The sequence below is a fragment of the Ambystoma mexicanum genome, chromosome 1q (assembly GCF_040938575.1).
Source record: "Ambystoma mexicanum isolate Mex_15411 chromosome 1q, UKY_AmexF1_1, whole genome shotgun sequence".
Lineage (NCBI taxonomy): Eukaryota > Metazoa > Chordata > Amphibia > Caudata > Ambystomatidae > Ambystoma > Ambystoma mexicanum.
Window position 1 is genome coordinate 565,688,102 of NC_090922.1, and position 19,211 is coordinate 565,707,312.

The 19,211-nt window shown below is 48.4% G+C and overlaps 1 protein-coding gene across 7 annotated transcripts in view; it reads left to right on the plus strand.

The window, feature by feature from the left end:
• The window catches only part of LOC138532030 (probable ATP-dependent RNA helicase ddx6), a 254,087-nt gene that overhangs the window by 191,693 nt on the left and 43,183 nt on the right, over positions 1 to 19,211 (plus strand). For all 7 annotated transcript variants that reach the window (XM_069641032.1, XM_069641033.1, XM_069641038.1 and 4 more), the window contains one exon: positions 1,165 to 1,266. In XM_069641032.1, coding sequence (XP_069497133.1) covers positions 1,165 to 1,266 — 102 coding nt within the window. The remainder of the gene's footprint in view (positions 1 to 1,164; positions 1,267 to 19,211) is intronic.

Below are 19,211 nucleotides of genomic sequence, written 5' to 3' on the forward strand. Positions count from 1 at the left end.
AGCAGGACGATGCAACCCTGAGCCACCTCAGAGTTCTGGACCCCAGAAGCAAAGGAATCCCACAAGGTGTCCAAGAACCGCAGTGGTGCTATTTGCCACTGATTTGGAAAGACCCATTATCGCAGACTACCTTTACACTGCAATGCAGGAGTCCTCCAGACGTCCTCCCTCTTCTCTCCACGACTGAGGCCCAGGAACTGCAGGACTGCAACCTGAACAGAAGCCAGCTGGATCCTCTTCTTCCAACCTAAGGTACTGTCTTGACAAAAGGGGTATTTAGCTCTTGTTTGTAGCTTGCTTGGTCTCACTGGAGACTTGCAGTAGCTGCCTTTTGCAGAGTTGCTTGCATCTTTGCTTTCGCAAGCCTTACAACTTGTGGCCCAACAGTGATTCTAACATTGTGCAAGAGGTTTGTGGTATCCACAATAAGTGCCTCAGTTCCCGTAGACTTTTTTCAATTGACATTGGCTGTCCTGGCTCCCTGCAGACTCTTCTGACCCTTTGACTGTGTTGATTTGTCCCTCATAGGTGGTACATAAGGTACTTGTATCGCTGGGAAAGGGTTAACCTATACTTCATCGGGGGATTGTAAAGTACTCACTTGTTCAGAGAACTTGTTAACCTTTGTTTCCTTCCCTAACATTTTTCTTTTTCCACAACCTCCGTATTGCATTGTGTTAAAGTGATATATCAATGTCCACAGTGTCCTAGCAATTGAAGTCACCTCAGGGTGTGGGAAGAGTGTGTGTGTGACACATCCCAAAAGGATATCTACTTACTTCAACTAAAGCTGAGGGGGTGTATTTTGAAGTGTATTTTATTGTTGCATATTGCCCTTTCTAAAGAAGGCTCATTTCAAAACTGACTTAAATTAATAAATAATTATTTTACTAGAAAACCTTGAGTATGTTATTTGAATACTTGTCATTGCGAATCTCTACAGCTCACATTTACCCCTCTTGAGATAAGTCTGGCTGCTCACTTTACCATCTTGTGTAGTACAGTCGGGTTTTCTATTCAAAGCTGGTGTAGTCTCCCACAGGGCTACTACATACAATCTTGATTAACACCACCTCTTAATTTTAGCTGCCTTGTCTTCACAACTTTTTTTCTTTATACATAGAGAGTATGGCCAAGTCTAACTGTTTGTCTTGTTTTTTGTAGACCTATTCACTCGAGGGATTGATATTCAGGCTGTGAATGTAGTCATCAATTTTGATTTTCCTCGGAATGCAGAAACCTATCTTCACCGCATTGGAAGATCTGGTAAGTGTAAAAGACCAAACTTGCGTCCCTTTTATCACGGGGTAAGAGGGTGAGTGGAAGAGGGCTACTCGCTGTTTTTTTTAACTTTTGATATGTTGTTTGATGTGAACAGAATCGTGATAAGTACTTTGCTGGATGGATACAAAATAGTCTGGAATGCATGCGGTCAGAGTGTTGGAAGGTGAGAATGTATCGGTGAGAGAACATGAGGATGCTGGCGTTCCAACCTAGGAACTTGGATATATGTATCCTGGTTGATGGGAGCCTGTGGGTTCCTCTTTAAGATCTAATGGATGATGTAACTGAATGAAGGAACCTTAAAATGACTTACCCTTGATGCTTCAGGTATCTTTTAGAAGGCTGGCAACGAGGATGGAATGGTAAGGAACTCCTGCCTTGGGTGCAGCAAGCAGGGATCCACTGCCCTCCAAAGTAAGGTCCCATCATCCAGGGCGGCCTGCAGGAGAAAAAGTAGGCAATGGAAGTGCAGTTTGCACAGTGAACTGTGGGTACAGTTAGGAAATGATGACGTAAAGTTGGTAGAGAGGAAAGGATTACTCCGTGAAATGACATTGGCAAGGTTGTAACATAGTTGCTTGCTGGTGTGCTGAGCAGGGCTAGGAGGAGAAACCTGTTTCTTTTGGTTGTGGAGTCTGACAAACTCCATAGGCATCATCTTTTACATTGTCACGCACCACCTTCAGTTCAGTGACAAAGGGAACTCTTCCAGATTTCCCAAAGCTTTAAATACCTTCTCTGGGATAAACTACGGTTTCCCAGAACAGTAAAGTGAAATTGACTTTACTTTTGTAACTTTATAGACCCAGCACACACTACATTATAATAGTGTGCTGGAGGGGTTACTTAGTATCCCCTTTGTCTAGCTTCTCCTGTAACAATTTTGTTACCCTTTCCTCGAATGGTCAGTGGCAGAGGTTTACTTTTAACTACCGTGGTATGCATTTACCACGGGCTGCGTTCGCAGCTGCAGTAAAGCACCCAAGGGTGCCTTTTTTGTCAAAATGGCCCGGTCTTCTTTTTTCCCCCCATTTCTTTGTGGAAAGGTCCTTCTTGAGATTTACTCTGCGCGCCAAATCCGGTTTGGTCCCTTTGTTCGCCTTGCCTTTGGCGGGATTCACGAGTGAAGCCTGCCTCTGGCTCAAGGGTGTCTGGGGCGGTCAGGAAGTGAGGGAGGTGCCTGAAACTCATTGTGCTTAGTCTCCTAGGAGACCCAAATGCACTCTGTAGTGATTGGCCGGCTGACTGTCCGGCAAGAACAGCCACCCTAATGGGTGGCTTGACAGCTGGGCTGTAATGAATGGGCGAGAACTGAATAAAAGGCAAGGCTTTTGGCTTGGCAGGTAGTCGACCACTGGACGAAGAAACCGGAGTAGAACTTGAAGAGGCCTGCTGCAACTCCTGGACCTTTGGTTTGCCCGGTGAAGATTCGCTGAAACTCCAAATTTGTATCGACAGAGAAGCCCCTGCAAGGATGACTTCTCCCCTTGAGTTGGTGGGACCAATCAACTCCAAAGCAAGCCACCTGGACATTCTCTCGGAGCTGGTTGACTTTCCACAGAGTTGCTGCTGGGAACCAAAACGCCAAAGGGAGGAACACCAGATTGTGTGCATTGCTTTTAAGCTGGCCAAAAGCACCAGGAAGATCCTCCGGACTCCCAGGAAGCTGGACTGACCGAGCCTGAGCCCCCTCAAGAGTGCAGGACCCCAGAAGCAAGGAAAGCCCATCTCGACAGCCAGGAACTGCAGTGTTGCTATTTGCGGTAGACGCGAGGAGCTGAAACACTGAACAGCCACTTGTTTGAAGATTGCCGGTTGCGAGCGGTAACTGTCCTATTGCAGTGCAGGAGTCCCCAGAAGTCCTCCCTCTTGTCCCCATGACTGAGGCCCAAGAACAGTGAGATCTGCAGAGCTGCTCAGGAACAGAAGTCGTCTGCTGCACTTTTTCTTCAGTACAAAGGTACTGTAAAAGTCTGAGAACTTGCCTCTTGCCGTACAGTTGCTTGCATCTTTTACTACTCACATGTCTAACAGCTTGTGGGCCTACATTGATTCTTCTTTTTCTTCAAAGACTTCTAAAACATTGTGTAAAGACTTTTCTTACTTACCTGCAAAGAAGTGCTTCAGCTCATATAGACTTTTGGCCATTGACTTTGGCTTAGCCTGTTCCACTGAATGACTTATTGGGGGATCTGAAAGTAATTGCCTGCTTAAAAAAATATTTGTGTTCTCTTGTATGGTCTAACAACCTTTTCCTTTGACTTACTCCTAAATTATTCTAAATGCAACAGTGATATATAGTGTCCCGGGAGGATAGTTCAGCGGCAATATGCTCGCCTTGGAAGCAAGACGACACGAAGCAACACAGGTTCGATTCCCCGGGTCCGCGCTTAGAAACCTCTGGGTATTTAAGCGCGTTATAAATACACAACTAAAACCAAAAAACAATTGCACAACTAATTTTTTTTAAAAATCCTGTAACAGTGCCTCGATGCCAGCCAGCTGTGAGCGTGCTTCAGAAAATGCTATATATATATATCTATATTTCTGATGTTTGTTAATCTGCTTAGAATCACATGCTGTGCATAGGTCCGACATCCAGTGGTCACTGCGGAGTATTGCATCTTGTTTTTCGTAGTCGAAAATGGACGTCGACAAGGCGTGTCTGAAATACTATCCCTATAGTGACGTGCGTTGTAAGCACAATCCCTCTCGCGTCGAGGTCCCTCAGATTGTTTTTTTCCGCCCAGCTACTGGTCGCCTTTACGCGGAGCTCCTTGAGAGACATTGCAGATTCCATCTCCTCGACCTTTGGTCGTTTTCCTATTTAATATATAACATATCGATCCCTCCCTCGACGCAGTGTGAAGCTGTCTCCGCCGAGCAAGATCTTCGACGGAGGGGACGAGCGGAGGAGATCCTTCGGCGTTGCCGAACACGTGGCCTGGCCTCACAGGCCAAATACAGTAGGGAGAGTGGGGTCGTGGGACATCTCTGGTTCTTTTCTGAGAATGCCTTTCCTTTTCCCCTTCCTTTCCCTTGGGGTCGTTATCACGCCGCCGTAGAACGATCGACATCCGTAACGTCAAAACCACAGCCCTCCGCTGACAAACGAGTCGCAGAGAGCTTGTCGAGGATCGTTGTAGCCGACGCCCAGAAGCGTACGCCGAAAGACACGTCGAGCGCTGCGCAGAGGTCGAAAGACACGCCGAAAAAGCCCGAAGAAAGACAGGGACTACCCCCTTCAGTCGGGGGGACCCCCAGCACACCGGAAGGCTTTTCGGAAGGCGACGGGACACTTTCCTCGACATTATGGGAGAGGTAGAGCCGTTTTCAGCTAGATGACACTAATTTTCCCCCGCTAGACCGCTCAGGGGTTCCCCATGAAACCATGGAAAGGCTCCATCTCTGCATGGAGAGAATGGAGAGGTTTATGAAGACCCAGAACCCTCCCACTCCCAAGAGGACAAGAGAAGGGCCTCAGGAGGACCCCAGGGCCAAATATCCGAGACTAGTCAATCCCCAGCAGGACACAGCCTCAGACTTCCATAATGTGTATGACCTCACTGGTGAGGAACAATACTTGGAGGAGGAGGATGAATTTGTGGACGATGAAGAGGGACAGAACCAGGAGGAAGGTCTGGAAGACAGCCCAGACATGGTAGGAGAAGGCTTCGGAGAAAATCCAGAAGAAGGACCTTCTCATCCCTGGCAATCCCCATCAGTATATTCGGACACTGATGTCCTGAACCTAAATCCTCCTGACAATTCACCTGTTAGAAACACGTCTCCCATTGACGATCAGCCCACATTCAATGCCCTGTTGCGCAGAGCAGCAGCACATTTCGAACTGGACACTGGGGTGATCTCTCCTGAAATAGACTTTGTGGAAAGAGTAATTAAGGAGAAACCCCCAGTCAGCCAGACCATTCCCCTCCTCGCTTCAGTGAAGAGAAGAATCATCCCTTCGCTATCCACACCCGCACTAATCAGAGGAGTTAATCCAAGAATTGAAAAACTTTTCACTCCTTCACCCTCAGACCCGCTGTACCTCAGGGGACATTTCATTCCGGATTCCCTTGTAGTAACCAATACAAGGAAGAGGGCAGGGGTGCCGCTGTCCACCAGTGAGGCACCACCTGACAAGGAGGGCAGGAGGTTATATGCCCTTGCAAAGAGAGTCACATCCTCGGCTGCCTTTTCGGCAAGAATTGCGAACAACAATTCTTTGCTAGCTAGCTACGCGGACGCGCAGTGGGCCAAACTGCGCAAAGACACCGAAGAAGCGCCGGAACCACTATGTACACGCCTGCTATCAACTATTGGCGAAGGAACCCAGGTCAACCAGAGTATTGTAAAGAACTCTCTGGATGCTGCAGAAACAGCGGGACGTTCCCTGGTTCAGGGAATACTCCTAAAACGCCATGTATGGCTGCGCAACTCAGGGTTCAAACCGGAGACACAGGCGTCTTTATTAAATAAACCTGTTGAAGACTCAAACCTCTTCGGGAAAGCGGTGGATGAGGCTCTGGAGATGGCTAAAAAAGAGTTCAATACTATCAAAACTCTTGACCAGATCTCTAAGCCCACTACCAGAAGCGGCTATGGCAACAAACGCTTTTTTCGTGGCCAACGCCAACAGCAGAATCAGCAGCAACAGTACCCTGCCACCAATTACCAGACCAATAGTGGGCAGTACAGCCAAAGAGGCCAGCGCCGGGGCAAAGGGAGAGGTCGGGGGTCCACCCCCAGAGGCTCCCAAGCCCCCAACAACACCAAGTGACGCAAAGATTTGCGTCCCCTCCCATGCAACACCGGTCGGGGGCCGGATAACATCCTTTCTTCCAGCATGGGAGGGAATAACGTCAGACCGCTGGGTACTTTCCACCGTAGCCAACGGATACTGCATCGAATTCAACAGTTCCCCAACATACAGACCCCCGAGGGGACGACGCATGACACCGGAACAACTTGCCATCCTTCTCCAAGAAGTACAACAACTGCTGGAAAAAGGAGCCATAGAGGTCGTGCCTCTATCTCAGGTAACGGAAGGTATTTATTCAGTGTACTTCCTTGTACCCAAAAAGGATCTAACCATGCGCCCTGTATTAGATCTGCGCCCAGCGAACATGTTTATCAAACCCCAGAAGTTTCGTATGGTGACCTTACAGGAAGTGATCCCACTGCTATCACAGGGAGATTACATGACAACATTGGACATGAAAGATGCATACTTTCATATTTTAATGTTGCCAGCGCACAGAAGATACCTCCGGTTCATGATAGAGGGCAAATACTACCAGTTCAGAGTGCTACCCTTCGGCATAGCATCAGCACCAAGGGTATTCACGAAGGTACTGGCAGTGGCAGCGGCCCACCTGCGCAGGTTGTCCATCCCAGTTTACCCTTACCTCGACGACTGGCTCATAACAGGGGATTCTTACGAAACATGCTTCTCCAATACCCAAAAGACTGTAGACCTTTTGTTCCAGTTGGGCTTCTACATCAACGAAAAGAAGTCCAGCCTAGACCCCAGCCAAGTCAAACAATTCCTAGGGGCTCTAATTCAAACAAAGGACGGCCTCGTCTTCCCCTCCAATGAGAGGGTCCAAAACATGCTGTTTCAGATCCCTCAATATGTGACCGGTCGAGAGGTGATGGTACGCAAAGCAATGCGCTTGCTAGGCATGATGGCGTTGTGTATTTATTTGGTACCTCACGCGCGCCTGCGCATGCGCCCTATGCAAGAGTGGCTCAACAGCCAGTGGTGTCAGGCCAGCGGACTATGGGACGATCTAGTGGTGGTCTCGCAGGCCTTGGTTCTCTCGCTACGGTGGTGGACAAAGGAAAACCTGGAAAGAGGGAAACCCTTTGCCACACCCGCGGCGGAGGCCACTCTAGCCACAGACGCATCCCTCACAGGATGGGGGGCTCACCTATCCCATCAGACTGCTCACGGAGTGTCGACTCCGAACGTAGCATCCAAGCACATAAATCTACTGGAGCTACTAGCTGTGTTCAAGGCGCTAAAAGCCTTCCATGAACACCTACAGGGCAAGACTGTTGGTCCTTACAGACAGCACCACAGCCATGTACTACATCAACAAGCAGGGGGGCACCCACTCTCCAGGACTGTCCAAACTGGCCCAAAATATATGGAAGTGGGCTCTCAAACAAAACATGTTCCTACTGTCACAACATGTACCAGGGGAACACAATCTGCTGGCAGACAAACTCAGCAGAGATTCCCCCTGCCCGAAGAGTACGAATGGCGACTGCACGAAGACATCGTCTTCGACGTCTTCACACAATGGGGATTCCCAGAAATGGACCTATTTGCAACCCTGGAGAACTCACAATGCCTAAGTTACGCCTCCAGGTACCCCCAGAACCAATCCAAGGGGAACGGTCTGTCGATGCAATGGTCGGGGAAATTTGTTTACGCTTTTCCCCCGACTCCCCTTCTCAACAAGGTGGTGCACAAGATGCACCAGGAACAAGTGACCATGATACTGGTGGCCCCAATGTGGGCCCGACAGCCATGGTTCGCTCACTTGATGGAGATGTCTCTATCTCCCCCAATGAAACTCCCCTGCCCGTACAACATGCTGTCACAAGACAAGGGCAGGACCCTGCACCCATGCCCCCAGAACATGAATTTAGCAGCTTGGCTCCTGAGATCATAGAATTCGGACATCTACAGCTCCCGCAGAGATGCATGGACATCCTCAGGGAAGCCAGAAAACCTAACACTCGCCACTGCTATTCTAGCAAGTGGAAGAGATTTGTCATCTGGTGCAGAGGAAAAAACATCAACCCGATTGACTGCTCTCCCACACATATTGTTCTATACCTGACCCACTTATTGGATTCAGGTCTAGTGTTCAATTCCATTAAAGTCCACCTAGCGGCACTTTCTGCATACACCACTTCCCAACTCAAGGTGTCGTGGTGGAAGATCCCTGTTATAAAGGCCTTCATGGAAGGAGTAAAGAGAATACACCCCCCGATAGCTGACCCAGCTGCCGGATGGGACCTTAACGTGGTACTTACCAGACTCATGGGCTCACCATTCGAACCCATGCACAAAGCATCTCTTAAAGACCTCACTCTGAAGACTGCTTTTTTAATAGCTATCACCTCCATCAGGAGAGTAAGTGAACTACAGGCTCTTTCTGTTCTAGACCCCTTCGTTACAGTTCAGAGATAAGGTGGTTCTACGCACGCACCCAAGGTTTGCTCCGAAATTCATATCGAAATTCCACGTAAACCAGTCTATAGAACTGCCAACGTTCTTTCAAAATCCTTCCAACTTGGCAGAAAAAACTCTGCACACACTAGATGTGCGCAGAGCGGTCATGTTCTACATGGAAAGAACCAGACCACTGAGGAAGACTAATCAGTTCTTCGTCTCGGTGGCAGCAGGAAGAGAAGGGGATGCAGTTTCAAAGTCCACTATTTCTAGATGGATTGTTCAATGCATCACTCTCTGCTATACTCTTGCTAAGAGAGAACTGCCCTTTAAGCCAAGAGCGCACTCTACTCGAGGCACGGGGGCGTCCATAGCATTCATTGCAAATGTTCCCCTTGAGTCCATCTGCAAAGCGGCTACCTGGAGTTCTGTGCACACCTTTACAAAACACTACTGTCTAGATGCACACTCGATCTGACTCCCAGGTGGGACAGGCAGTATTAAGACATCTTTTCTCTACTGTTCCTTCTCATAACCCACCGCCAACTCCGGGTACTGCTCGCTAGTCTATGCACAGCATGTGATTCTAAGAAGATTAACAAACATCAGAACACAATGCATTACTTACCGTAAAAGCATTTCTGATGGTTGTATCTGCTTAGATTCACATGCGCCCACCCTTCCTCCCCGCTCGGATGGAAGGAACATAGACTTCCTTTTATATCTCTCTTTCGTGTACTCACTCACGTCTAGAAGGCTCCCTCAGGGCAGAAAAATACAAACAGAGGGACCTCGACGCGTGAGGGATTGTGGGTACAACGCACGTCACTATAGGGATAGTATTTCAGACACGCCTTGTCGACGTCCCTTTTCGACTACGAAAAACAAGATGCAATACTCCGCAGTGACCACTGGATGTCGGACCTATGCACAGCATGTGAATCTAAGCAGATACAACCATCAGAAATGCTTTTACGGTAAGTAATGCATTGTCATATCTATATCTGAGGCTTGTGGAATCTGCTTAGATCACATGCTGTGCATAGGCCGACATCTAGTGGAAGCTGCGGAGTATTAGTTTGTTTTTCGAAACTCAAATGGGCGTCGACACAGGGCGTGCCAGTAATACTATCCCTAGTGTGACGTCCACTGTACCCAAGATCCCTCATGCGTCTAGGATCCTCAGATTGTTTTTTCCCGCCATACTGGTCGGAAGCATTTTGCGGAGTCCCCTGGCCTTAGCCTTTTGATAAAATATTAAATTATTTACATCCTTTCCCATCCCAACGTCTAACTTCGACACTCGACGCCGGCTGGAGAAGATATTGACTGTCGGCTGCTGCAGATTTGGGCCTCGGAAGGCCTCTGGCTTTGGCCCGGGCCTTGGAAGGCCTCTGGCCTCGGCCCTGCAAGTATGGAGAGTGGGGGGTTGGACATACTCTACACTCTTGGTATATAGGTACACCTTATACATTTCCTACACTTAGCCCGCTGCCTCAATGTGCGTATGGAGGGTACCCCTTTTCAATTCTGCCCCAAGTGCAATCGCAAATACCCTTGGGTCGACAGGCACGCCACGTGCAATCTCCGCTTGCGGAGGGACCACCCCGAAGCGAACTGCAGAGCTTGTAGTAGGTTTAAACCTAAGACACTTAAGGACCGTTCGACGAAGCGTTGGGCCCAACACGCCAGGCAGGCGGCCATGGCAGCGGAGGGCGCCTTCAGCGACGGCAGAGACGCCGTACTTTCGGACGGCGAGGGCATTACGGCGTCGAAAGAGAGCCGAGCGCAGGTCCCCGACCTCGGAAGGTCGTCCGGCAGGGCGGCTATGGGGAAGACCCCCGGCGACACAAGCGCTTCACACACCACACACACTAAACACACGAAGTCCAACCGAGACTCGATGACGTCGAGTTCTCGGAAAGAGGCACAAACAGAACGGTCCGATTCGGTGTCCTCTGGGCGTTCTCGTTTGAGATCGCCGCATGACTCCAGGCAATCATCCACTCTTGCCAAGAGTGCCTCGCTCCCTAGGCTAACAGAAGTTCGATCGTCGGAGGACGAAGACGACTTCCACCCCCAGGCCGCGCTCCAGGAGTCGGAGCCCGCAGACAAGATCAGCGCGGCCCCACGCTTGAAGGACAGGGACTCTACCCCCGATCCTCGACGCCAGGCGTCGAAAACCTCTGGAGCCACAAAAGGACAGGGAAAACACTTTTCCACTCACGGGGTGGGGGGAAAACAGCAGAAGAAGCAGCCTTTGCACTCTTCCACACCTGTAAAACACGCCACTCCCCCTAAACGGAGAGACAAGACCAGGTCTGCTGATATGTCTAAAACCATCAAATCTACTCAAGATAAATCTCCGAGAATTGCTGAGTCATTCCCAGTTCCAAAAAGTGGTCGAGTGAAGACATAGATGGGGTCATGTCAAGGATGTCTTCTTTGGCTGACTTTTACGATAAAAATCCAGACCATTTCCTTTCGTATGATCCACAAGGGGCGACACCCTCGGGCTCTAACGATCCTATCCCCCCCCCCCCCGAGTAAGAAGCCCCGGTTTGAGACATCGATGAGGTCTACAGACCCCTTCGAGGTACAACCATACTCAAGACCATACTCACTGTATCAAGGAGAGGCTTCCTTTGGTGAGGACCAAGAATTTAGCATGGTAGAAGAGCAAACCGAGACGGGCTACTATGGGGATGATGAGGACCAAGAAGAGGAAGACCCTGAAACTTACAGAGTAGATTCCCCGGTAGAAAACGAAGCCCCGGTTACCGACTCCCCTGTCGATAACCAACCCCTCCTAAACGAGGTTCTCGCACGTGCAGCAGAACATTTCCATATTGACACCCACGGTGTCCAGGAGGAGAGGGACTTTGCCGAGGAGTTAGTGGGAGAAAGGAGGCCTGTTGCCCAGACCATCCCTATCCTTAAGTCCATTCAGCGAAGAATAGACCCGTCCCTGGTGAACCCGAACCTCACCAGAGCAGTCAATCCCAGGGTTGAAAAACTTTTCAGGGCAGCCCAGTCTGACCCTCTCTAAGAGGACATCTGAAGCCAGACTCCCTAGTTGTCACTAACACTCGTAAGAGGGCTGGAACACCCTTGTCATCGTCCGAAGCTCCTCCAGACAAGGAGAGCAAAAAACTATATCGTTTCGGCAGGAAAGTAGCCTCAACGTCCGCCTATCAGGCAAGGATTGCAAACTCCACCACCCTGTTGGCCAGCTACAACTGCCATCAGTGGGAAGAAGTCGCGGCACTCATAGCCTCTGCTCCGGAACCTTTAAAGGGCCAGTTAGCTCGGATTTCCGCTGAGGGTAGAGCCGTGTCTGGTTGCATTTTGAAAGCAACCTTTGACGCCACGGACAACGCAGGCAGATTGATAGCAGAAGGCACTGTTATCAAGAGACATGCGTGGTTACGGCAGTCTGGTTTTAAGGCAGAAACCCAGGCATCATTGTTGGACAGTCCGGTGGAAGCTTATCTGTTTGGTAAGGCGGTCGAGGACGCACTGAAGAATGCCAAGGACGAATACGAGACACTCCAGTCCCTTGGCCAGTTAACCAATAAACCCCCTAACCAGAGAGGGAATAGTAATTTTCGTCGCCCACGTGGCAAAAATTCCCAGAGAGGATCTAACTATTCCCAGGGGCAGGGTACACAGTGGAACAACAGCCAACAGTCTACCCAGGGTTACAGCAGGGGTAATAGGAGAGGTCGTGGTAAAGGCAGAGGCAGCCCCAGCAAAGGAGTCGGCACGCCTCCACCAAAGCAGTGACGCTCAGTTCAGGGTCCCTTCTCACGCAACCCCAGTATGGGGGCGCATTTCCAACTTCACCCAAGCTTGGGAAGGGATCACATCGGACAGATGGGTGCTGTCAACAGTATCCACAGGGTTACTGTATAGAACTACTGCAGCGTCCCCGGAACCATCCTCCACGGCAGAGTACACTCTTTAGAACATCAGAAGATTCTCCTCGAGGAGATCGCCATTCTGCTAGAAAAGCACGCGATAGAACTCGTCCCGGGACACCAGGTAAACAAGGGTATTTATTCAACTTACTTCCTTGTGCCAAAGAAAGATTTGACAATGCGCCCAGTATTGGATTTACGGCCTGCCAACAAGTATGTCAAGCCCCAAAAGTTTTGTATGACTACGCTACAAGAGGTAATCCCCCTCCTAAAAAAGGGGATTACATGGCAACCTTGGATATGAAAGATGCCTATTTTCATATTTCCATGTTCCCAGCGCACAGAAGGTACTTGCGCTTCAAGGTGGACAGTCGGCACTACCAATTCAAGGTACTGCCCTTCGGGATAGCTTCGGCACCAAGGGTATTCACCAAGGTACTGGCGGTGGCGGCTGCACACCTACCCAGGGAGGCAATCCCGGTGTACCCTTATCTGGACGAATGGCTCATAACGGGGGAAACCCCAGTAATTTGCAGGACACATTCAAAGGACTATCAACCTCCTCCACGCATTAGGCTTCTCAATCAACGAGAAAAAGTCAAGCCTGGTGCCAAGCACCTCCAAACAGTTCCTAGGAGCAATCCTAGATACTCAAGAGGGGTTGACATTTCCTTCAGAGGAAAGAATTCGGAATATACTACTGCAAATTCCGCAATATCAGTCCGGTCACCAAATAACGGTACGCAAAGCAATGCGTTTACTGGGCATGATGGCGTCATGTATTTACCTGGTGCCCCACGCGCGCCTGCGTCCCATGCAGGAATGGTTGGCGAAACAGTGGTCTCAGGCAAGTGGTCAGTGGGACGATCTAGTGGTCGTGTCGCCAACACTAGTACAAAGCCTTCACTGGTGGACAAGACAGAATCTTGCACAGGGAAAACCCTTTTTACGATCCCGAAGTGCTGGCAGTAGTCACTACCGATGCATGTCTGACGGGGTGGGGAGCTCACCATCTCCACCACACAGCTCAGGGTCTCTGGTCTCCCTCGTGGACAAGAACCACATCAACCTGCTAGAGCTTCTGGCAGTATTCAGAGCGCTTCAAGCGTTCGAGCCCCACCTACTAAACCTGTCGGTGCAGATCCGGACGGACAGCACAACAGCCATGTTCTACCTAAACAAGCAAGGAGGGACTCGTTCGCCAAATCTGTCCAAGCTTGCCCAGAAAATCTGGATATGGGCACTCAGACGGAACATCTTCCTGTCATCACAACATGTTCCAGGGGAGCTCAATCCCTAGCGGATGCTCTGAGCAGAGACTCCCTCCCAGAGGAACACAAATGGGTTCTACACATAGAGGCCGTAGAAAATATCTTCTCTCAGTGGGGTTTCCCCACTATAGACTTATTCGCCACAAGCGAAAACAAAGAATGCCCTGGATTTGCATCCAGGTTCCTCCAACCAGACTCCCATGGGAACGCCCTGTGGATGAATTGGTCAGGGATGGTTTGCGTACGCTTTTCCACCAACTCCTCATCAGGAAGGTGGTGAACAAGATGAACAGAGTCGATGATGCTCGTCCTAGTTGCTCCCATGTGGGCAAGACAACCTTGGTTCCCACACCTACGCAGGATGGCGGTGTGCGAGCCCATCAAACTTCCAGCCTGGTACAACCTACTGTCCCAGCACCAAGGTCAAACAGTGCATCAGCAACCCAACTCAATGAACCTGGCAGCATGGCTCCTGAGGTCATAGTTTGGACATCGCAATTTACCACAGAGGTGTATGGACATCCTAAAGGAATCTAGGAAACCAAACACAAGGCACTGTTACTTTGACAAGTGGAAGAGATTTGTTATCTGGTGCCAGAGTAGACAAATCAACCCAGTTGATTGCACTCCTTCCACTATTGTTACATACATGCTCCACCTGCTAGACACAGGATTGGTTTTTAACTCACTGAAAGTACACCTGGCAGCCCTGTCGGCATACACCACTTCCCATAACAAGGTCTTGTGGTGGAAAGTAACAGTAGTTAAAGCCTTCATGGAAGGAGTAAAGAGACTTCACCCTCCTATTTCAAACCCACCACCAGGGTGGGACCTTAATGTGGTGCTATCTAAGCTCATGGGACCCCCTTTCGAGCCCATGCATAAAAGCAGTCTCAAACACCTGACTTATAAAACGGCCTTCTTAATAGCTATTACTTCTATAAGAAGGGTCAGTGAAATTCAGGCTCTGTCAGTGCAGAATCCCTTCTTTACTGTCCATAAAGACAATCTGGTTTTACGCACACACCCTAGATTCTCACCTAAGTTTATATCTAAATTCCACGTAAACCAGTCCATCGAGCTTCCGGCTTTCTTCCAGTACCCTCAAAGCTCGGCTGAGGTGAAACTACACACCCTAGATGTGCGTAGGGCGGTCCTCTACTATGTAAATAAGACCACACCGCTAAGAAAAACAGATCAACTGTTTGTCTCCGTAGCTACAGGCAGAGAGGGGGATCGCGTCTCTAAAGGTGCCATCTCGAAGTGGATTATTAACTGTATCCAGCTGTGTTACTCACTCTCTGAAAGAACTCTGCCTTTCACGCCAAGAGCCCACTCTACTAGAGGCATTGGGGCTACTCTGGCTTTCATTGCAAATGTACCCCTTGACACCATTTGCAAAGCAGCTACTTGGAGCTCTATTCACACTTTTACTCAGCATTACTGCATTGACACCCATTCCAAGGCAGATACACAAGTGGGACAAGCGGTTCTAAGACACTTATTTGCTCATGACCCTTCTCACATCCCACCTCCTTCAGGTACTGCTCGCTAATCTATGCACAGCATGTGATCTAAGCAGATTCCACAAGCCTCAGAATGGATACATTACTCACGTAATCGTATTTCTGATGCTTGTATCTGCTTGGATTCACATGCGACCCACCCTTCCTCCCCTCTGAGAGAAGGCGCATGGTTGCTTGTAGTCTTACCTTTCTATCTGCTTGGATTATCTGTACTCGCGTCAGAAAAAATACAATCGGAGGATCCTAGACGCGTGAGGGATCTTGGGTACAGTGGACGTCACACTAGGGATAGTATTACTGGCACGCCCTGTGTCGACGCCCATTTTCGAGTTTCGAAAAACAAACTGTAATACTCCGCAGCTTCCACTAGATGCCGGCCTATGCACAGCATGTGAATCTAAGCAGATACAAGCATCAGAAATACGATTACGGTGAGTAATGTATCCCATATATGTCACCTGGGGATGTAGGTTGTCTGTGGGCCATCCCGAAAGGGTACTCCCTGATTTAGAGATAAGTGTGTATTTTGTGAAGTATATTTGAGTGTTACCGTTATATTGCTCCCTTCTGAAGAAGGCTTACCTAACTGACTGGTATAAATTAATAATTGTTTATACAAGAAACCTTGTGTGTAAGGGTTTAATGTGAATCTCTAACTCCTCTACAGCTCACATTGACCCCTCTTGAGATAAGCCTGGCTGCTCAACACCCTACCAATCTGTGTAGTGCAAGCCTATTCAAAAGCTTGGGTTCCTATTGCCAGGCGGTCAGGGTTTTTATAGTGCACCCAAAGGGTACTGCATACAATCTTGCCTAACGTGGAAACACTGATACTCTATGTATTGTATTTAAATAAACCATTTATTTTTACATGTAGGCACAGATGCATCTTGGGTGGGGAGGGGGGAGCTAAGTACTATCATATTATATATAATCACAATTATAAAAACACAACACTATGCTTGAAGGTACACAGACCAAAGCATATAACCTTATTTGGAACACATAACAGTAGTTCTAGGGAAGTCCAACCAAATAGTTACTTTTGGATTACTTACAGTAATACAGGCTAGTAGACCCTAGCAGTTGTTGTACCTGGATGCTCAGCAAGAAATCACATAGTAATATCAATTGGACAATATACCTTTCAGAATAGTGACGCATGTATTCTAGGAATAGTAAAAACCTATTTTGGGATAACATTTTTACTCACGGTAAGAACTATTTTGTGTAATCTTCAATTACAGTTGTTCTTCAGTGCGCAGACTAAGGAAAGCTATAACGTTTAACTTATTTTTGGAAGGCACACCGCTAACACAAAGAAAGTAATGCCTCTATACTTTTGTAAGGAGCTACCAACAACCTAAAAGGCAAGTATGGCCTAAGCAGTCTTATTCTGTACAGGAATAATAAAGTGAAACCACCAGCATTACTTTTGGGAAGAGGGTAACCCAATTCACAGGCAAGTTAACCTATCTACTTACTGTTGCAATGGTGAAACAGTTTCTAAGGAAAGTAAGACTTTGAGAATACTTATTTAAGAAGTCGCACAGTTTATTCAAGGTAAGTAAATCCTATGTATAATTTTAAGAATGCAAAACATATCTAAGGTAAGTAATCACTTTTTGTAACTATACTCTCAGCGCTACGTTCACAATTATTTACAAGTAAGTAATAACACTTTTCTTTTCAATGCAGACCCCTTAGAGTATCCAGCCCTTCCCAATTCTGGTACATGGGTTCTCTGAGGCAGAAGAGGGGCCCGAGTGGTCCAGGAGCCAGGTGTGGGAGAGGGCTCAGTTGCAGGTAAAGTTTAGAGCTCCAGAGGAAGACTTTTCAAAAAAAGTATTCTAGTTGAGGGTCCAGGGACTTCAGAGAAGACACCCTAGGAGGATTCCAGCAGGGGCCTGGATGCACTGGACTAGAGGACTCCCAATCACAGAAAACACCCCAAAACTACACAGGAATTACAAGAGACTTAAGGTAAGTAAATACCCAAGTCAGCACAGTACCTCAGGACAGAGGATTCTGCAGCAGGACTACTTCTGGATCTGCAGTCAAAAACCCAGTCGTTGAATTCCTTCATGAAGATGACAGGAAACTGGAAGGACTTTTGCCGCAAGGATCACAGGGAAAGCTGATGGCAAGGTTTTCCTTGCGGCTGGATGCAGCTCTGTGGATTTGGTGCCATTTCAAGAGCACAGAAGACAGAATATCGCTGGTCGAATTCTCGTTGTTTGCAAGATCCAGCACTATGGTGAGGATACTTTTCAGACTGGAATCATGCCTCTGGAGATCAAGCAGGATGCCCACAAAGTTTAAGTGAGATTCAGAAGACTGTGCACCGCACAATGGCTCGAGGTCCCAGGGTATTTGGGTATTGCAGCCCTGCATGGTTGCAGCAGAGCGTGGGAGAACTCAAAATGCAGGTCGTCTTGAGTCTAGTGGGTCTCACCAGGCTCTCGGTCGTTGTTTTCGGAGTCCCCAGGTCGATTTGGAAGGAAGGTTAACAGCAGGCTTTCCGGTCGCTGAGAATCGTTTCAGCTGCACTTTTTTCATCCTCTTCGTTTTTGGTTCCATTGGTCGACTACCTCTTCTGCTTCCAGGATTGGACTTGTATGCAGGAACCCAGCCAATCAAACAGCCATGCAACATTCAAACCTGGGGGTTGGCAGTCCTTTTAGGTTTCAACTAGGTTCTCGCAGTCAGGATGGAAGACAAAGGGCTGCAGAGTTTTGGACTCCTCCCTTCCTGCCTTCAGACACTCTGGAGCCTGGGTGGGGAGTCAATATCTGAAAATAAAAATCACACAAAGGAATTTCCCACCCTGGATGTTGGGGGAAGGAACAAGAAAGGACAAGGAACACTGGTGAAAAAAGACTGGGGCCATTTTGGTAAAATTGGCACCCATGGGTGCCTTTTTCCCGGGGCTGTGGACACAGGCCGTGGCAGAGGTGCACCAAATTAATGAAAAGGTTCAATGCCACCAGCCATTAAAGGTAAGGTAGTCCTTGTAACTTAAATGTTGCATTTAAAATTAGAAAGGGGATACTCTGTTTCTCCCCAGAACTCCACATAAGGTGGGGGGGTGCTGATCTCGACTGATAAAATATAAAAGGGATCCAAAGATACTTTCTACCCTTGGGAACTGTAGTTCCAAAAGGTTAGCCAGAGAAAGTTAAAATGGGAAACCCTATGGCAACCCAGCAACAATAGGCACTTATTGCCAACACGTTGTCGGAGGTCAATTATTTGGTGGACTTGGCCAATCCTAAGGAGGCCCCCGGGGATTTTTCACACCAACCGTCTAAAAGCCTATGTTTCTAGACCAGAACTGGGAGCTTTGCTTCTAGCCTCTGCTCAGGAGGAGGAGAGGGAACCTCTGCCTGACCGCCTCAGGGGACAAACTTTAAATGGAAAGATAGGAGTTAACCTCTCAATCTGACACTGGAACAACAGGAGGAGTGCAAATCTCTGTTAAATCAGTTTGCCTTCCTGTTTTCACTATCACCAGGCTTGACCCCTTGAGGCCAGCATGATATTCTCACTGGTGACTGTTTACCTGTTAAAAGCAGAGGTTACAGAATGTCAGACCATGTGAGAACCCACATAAAGGAAGAGGTCAACAAGATGCTTGATTTCGGAGTAATAGAGCCATCTAAAAGTCCTTGGGCTAGTCCAGTTGTGCTAGCACCAAGGGCAGGAACCAAGGAGTTGAGATTCTGTGTGGACTATAGAGCCCTGCATGCAGTCACAATGACTGATGCCCATCCTTTACCGAGGACAGATGAGCTGGTGGATAAACTTGGTTCAGCCAAGTACCTCGGCACATTTGACCTAACCTCAGGCTATTGGCAAATAGCTGACAGACAATGCCAAGGAGAAAACTGCATTTTCTTGACCCCAGCATGCCTCTACCAGTTTAAGGTAATGCCTTTTGTATTAAAGAATGCACCTGCTACGTTCCTAAGGATGGTGAATCAAGTTCTGAATGGGATGGAGGACTTCTGCATGGTAT